Genomic DNA, 4,839 nt, shown 5'->3' on the forward strand with positions numbered 1-4,839 from the left:
AGGAGTTTAACCCAGCGTGTTTACCCTTATGCTGTCTTCAGAAATGGCCTCCTGCTTGTACTGCGTGCCGTACCACTCCTCCTGCTGGTCTGTTTGCCCTTCGAATGACTTTGACACCACAGCAACTCTGAAACGGTTAAAATAATAAAATTATCCATCAGAAAACTTTGAGTAAACTGCATTTGTTCACAGAGTGAAGAGCCTTTAAATCGGCACCTTATTAAATTACATTTAAATCACATATCAAAGATGTGTCTCTAAATACAGCGCACTACTGTTGTTTCTTTAATCCGCAAAATATTGCAAAGTTAGAAATGTTTTGTTCAGATGTGATAATGAGAAACTAGTCCATGCATTTGTGAATTCAATGCTGGACTTTTGTTGTTCTCACTATCAGGTAGTCCACAAACTGTAGTTAAAAGGCTTCGGCTGATCCAAAATGTTTCAAAACCAGATCATACCTCAATGAGGAGAAGCTAGGGGTCTAGATTACGGTACTAGGGGTCTGATTGTTCCTTATGTCCCTAACAGAGCACTTCGATCTCAATCTGCAGGTTTACTAGTGGATCTTTTAGTTATGCTCCTCTGCTGTAGAGCCAACTACTAATTTTAGTCTGAGGCAGAAGCCCTGTGTGCCTTTAAGGAAAGTCTTAAAACTTACCTTTTTAAAAAAGTCCATAGTTACTTTTCTGTCCAGATAGATGTTCTCCTTGGCCCTGCTGTGGCTCTACCCTTCTTATACCTCATCTAAAATAGTTAGGTTATTGTGAGCTATTTGCTATATTTATGCTGCTATATGTTTAGACTGCTGGATCACATAGGGACCACTTTTCCTCTTTCTACCTCTATTCCTCCATTCAGCAATATTAGTAAGTTTAACCTCTAACTTTATGCTCTCTATGCTTTTTCTCATAGTAGCGTCATCTTGTCTGTTCCTGTTCGACTGTGACTCCATCCTGGATTATAATAACAGCTGTGCTGCTGCCATCGACATCTTATTGGAGCTTGGCCTGTTTTTCAGTGTAGTCCTGTTTCTTTTAGTGTGACTAACAATATATGCTCTTTTTCATCATGACTTAGAGCTTGTTTGCTGGATGTCAACCTTCATGGACGAGGTCGCTAGTGGAGCCTGTTAACTGATACCTTTTGTATCTCTGCTTTCTGTATATCTGCTTCTATTTGGGATCGGCAGGTGGCTGCTCGTACCGAGTCTGGTTCTGCTGGAGTTTTTTTCCTGGTAAAAGGGAGTTTTTCTCTCCATTGTTGCTACGTGCATGCTCAGTGTGAGGGATTTCTGAGTCAATGACAAAATGCAAGCGAGACTCGTCACCGCGAGCTCCTTTAGGAGGAGCAGGTGTTGCAAGTTAATGACTGGATGCAATCAACTGGTTCTCATATCCAAAAGAAGCAGATATACTAAAGGTAACTGTTAACTAGCTCCACTAGCGGCCTCGTCCGCGCAAGTTGCAATGATGCAGACAAGCTCTGAGCAATGATGAAAGAGAGCCCATATTGTCACAGTAAAATAAACAGGACTGGTCATGCTTTGGTGGTTAGCGCACACGCCCAGTGTATGGAGGCCTTAGGCCTCGACGCGGCCGACCCAGGTTCAAATCCGACCTGTGGTTCTTTCCCGCATGTCCCCCCTCTTTCATACCTCCTTTCCCGTCAGCCTACTGTCCAAGAAAAACAGCCACTAGTGCTATAAAAAACATAAAAAATCAATAAACAGGACTACAGTGAATAACAGTGCCTCAACCTCTGCGACCACTCAAGTCTTACAGTTCAGCCTACTCTGTATCTTCCAGAACTAGAACCAAACATGGATGAGCAACATTTAGTTCCTGTGCTCCACTTTCAACAAAATTCCACAAAAACTTTAAAAATTCTGAAAGCCTGAGTTCTTTTAAGTCAAAGTTAAAAACCCATTTGTTTAGAGCTGCCCTTTAACTATTGAAGTTAAGCTTTTAACTGACGTATGATTAGTTTAGTTAGCTTTGATCATGTATTTTTTTTCTGCAATTTGCTTTTATTCTACTTTTATTTTTCTTCAAATTTATTAATACTGAATTGTGCAATATAAATAAACTTGCCTTGCATGCCTTTTAACTATAACCCTATTCAAGTGCAACCTTTAAGGCAAGGTCACTCCTACCCCCAAATTTTGTTTTGTTTGGCCATCAAAGCATGAGAGGCCAAATCCTTTACTCTGCCTACATTCCCCAGAATGCAGTGCGGTTCTTGATTGGAGTTCTTTTGATCAGTGGTCTATCCAGATACATGTTGCTGTTTTATTATCCAGTCCCTAGTCAAAAATTTTTCCCAGACATATTTGCTGAATTTCTAACAATTTCCTAATGCTATTAAGGATATTTTCTTCTAATGTTCTCTACTACAAGGTTCTGGCTAAATAACTCAAATGTTAAATGCATTGTGTCCGCATTTCCAATAAAACTGCCTGATTAACCATTTACATAATACATAAAGGAGATTTATTTTAGGGAAAAGTCCTCAGATTTAACCACTGTCCCCATCCTGATCTTTTCCAATTCTAATGTAGTGAAATATTAACACTAATGCCACCTACTGGTAAACACCGGGACTGCAGTGTTTCAACTGAAACAACTGAGATTGGCAAGATAAAAAAAAATGCAAAGAGAATAAAAATAGGTTTTGTGAAGCAATGCCTAAATACATCAGCTGATAAGGAGGCTCAATCTGAGGTAGAAACAACAACAACATCATCTACGAATACTTGAGAAAACATCCTGGAAAACGTTTGTTTGTATTTATAAATATAGAAAATTAAAGGCAAGCAAATAGAGATTGCAGGAGTATCTATTCCCAACCACAAACCTGATTTTTATCCTAATATTGGGACAAATAAATAATTATTTCTTCTAAAGCAGGACAGAGCATAACAGTGGAAGGAAAACTTTCCATTTTATTTTATTACATATAAAAATATCTGATGAGTGAAGCATGTTTCTACTTCTCAATGAGTATTTTTGTATGAGGTTTTTTTTATGGTTAACATGGTTAACATCCTCTATGTTTTGGTCTGCTGATGTGCTACACTGAGTGAAAAAACATTCTGAAGCTGTGTTTGATGCAAAAGGCTACTCACCAGGGTTTTGCACCAGGAAGCTGAATGCAAATGCACACCACACTTTCCAGATTTTACTTTTTGGAATTTCGATAAGCCAAGCATTTTTCTCCTTCCAAACTTAAAAAAAAATGCCATTTTCTGCTGCTCTACCAAGGTGTATGGCCATTTTTTTATTGTTTATGTTGTAAGAACTGGTGGAAATAATATGATACTAAAATAATCTCTAATCAGTAATTGGTATTTTGTTGTCCAGTTGTCAAATGCATCACTTACTCCTTAGATTCCAAACTACTTCTAATAAAAAAAAAAAAAACTCATTGTTTATCTTCTCTCTGTGAACAGAAAAAGATTTGTAACACCAACCTGACATTTTCTGGTCTTAGTTTATCAAGCACCATCTCAATCAGATCTGGTCTGAAGTCCTCCAAGAGATACTCTGCAGCAAGAACTTCTTCAAGAGGGTAATACTGCAACACAAACACATTAGTTAAAGAGATACAATCTGCATCTGGAGAAATAAGAGAAAGCCACAGTTTCTTCTTCCCCTGGGATTCTGTCCTGGATGAGCAGAGGACAACAAGCCCCACTATGGAAAGAAAAAAACTAAGACAGATCTGTTCTTTATGTTTTGTCATAATGGATCATGGAAACTGGACATTATGGGTTAGAGCCTAATAGGATTATTGGATACGTCTTGTCCTTAGGTGATAAATACTTGATTCTGTCAGCTGGAATAATCAGACAGGGGTGTTTAAAAATTGCTTTCCTTATTCTGACCCTGCTGTAGACAAGCTTAGGGGTCAGCAACCTGTGCAACCCTGAGAACCATTTTTGTCCTCAATCCTAGTAAACTAGCTTTGTTTAGAGTCACAAAAGCAAGATGTCACTTTAAACCTACAGCTTTTATTCTTTAATTACTACTATTGAAAATTAGTTTCAGCTTTGAACTAAAGCTTTTTTATTATCAGCTTCACAAAATTTCAATGATTGGCAAAAAAAAAACAAAAAAAACAGAGGGATAAATTAGTTAATTAAAATAAAACATGTAGTCTAGACTATTGGTATCATTCCCTGAGGAAATATTATGCATATATGCAATAACAATAACCAGGAAAAACAGTCAAGTATCTTTTAAAAACTGCTAAATTCTTTTGCAAAGCTCCTAAAAGCCTCCAGTTACAGACCTCTGCTCTAACTCTAGAAAAAAGCTAAAAACTCAGAGCCAGCAGGCAGAGGACATCAGCCAGTACAGCCTCGATGACCTTCCTCAAGTCTCCCTAGAAACAAGCTTTGCGTGTGGAGAAGGGACCTACATGCAATAAGCCTGCCACTTTGGAGGTGTAGCCGCGCGGTCGCTCCTTATCCTTGAACCTGAAGGCTACTTTACTTAAATCCTGCAAAGAGAGTGGAGAAGGAAAGATCAGAGGTCAGAAACTGAATTTTGAAGTGTAGAAAGGCATAAATTGCACATTATTTTCTGATTAGTTTGCATATGAGCTTCTGAAAATAGATGTTGCATCTGAATAATCGTCTGCATCTCAGTGGATTGATAAAAAACCTATTTCATTACGTTGGGATAGGTGATGATTAAATTATACAGCAAGTAAAATAAAAAATATATATTTTCAGTTACTATTTCACAGAAAATAAATATATATATTTTAACCAAAACATTTTTTTTTGCCAACACAATTTAATGGGAGGACTGACAGTTATTCAGCAGGAAGGAG

At 37.8% G+C, this 4,839-nt stretch overlaps 1 protein-coding gene across 1 annotated transcript in view; it reads right to left on the bottom strand.

Annotated features, from left to right (window-relative positions):
• Positions 1–4,839, bottom strand: part of ide (insulin-degrading enzyme) — a 54,262-nt gene that overhangs the window by 35,672 nt on the left and 13,751 nt on the right. Inside the window, exons 10-12 of the mRNA XM_015380227.1 lie at positions 4,423–4,503; positions 3,473–3,576; positions 25–127 (exon numbers count right to left, since the gene is read on the bottom strand). Coding sequence (XP_015235713.1) covers positions 25–127; positions 3,473–3,576; positions 4,423–4,503 — 288 coding nt within the window. The remainder of the gene's footprint in view (positions 1–24; positions 128–3,472; positions 3,577–4,422; positions 4,504–4,839) is intronic.

Source organism: Cyprinodon variegatus, unplaced genomic scaffold (assembly GCF_000732505.1).
Source record: "Cyprinodon variegatus isolate N-32 unplaced genomic scaffold, C_variegatus-1.0 Scaffold11, whole genome shotgun sequence".
Classification (NCBI taxonomy): Eukaryota; Metazoa; Chordata; class Actinopteri; order Cyprinodontiformes; family Cyprinodontidae; genus Cyprinodon; species Cyprinodon variegatus.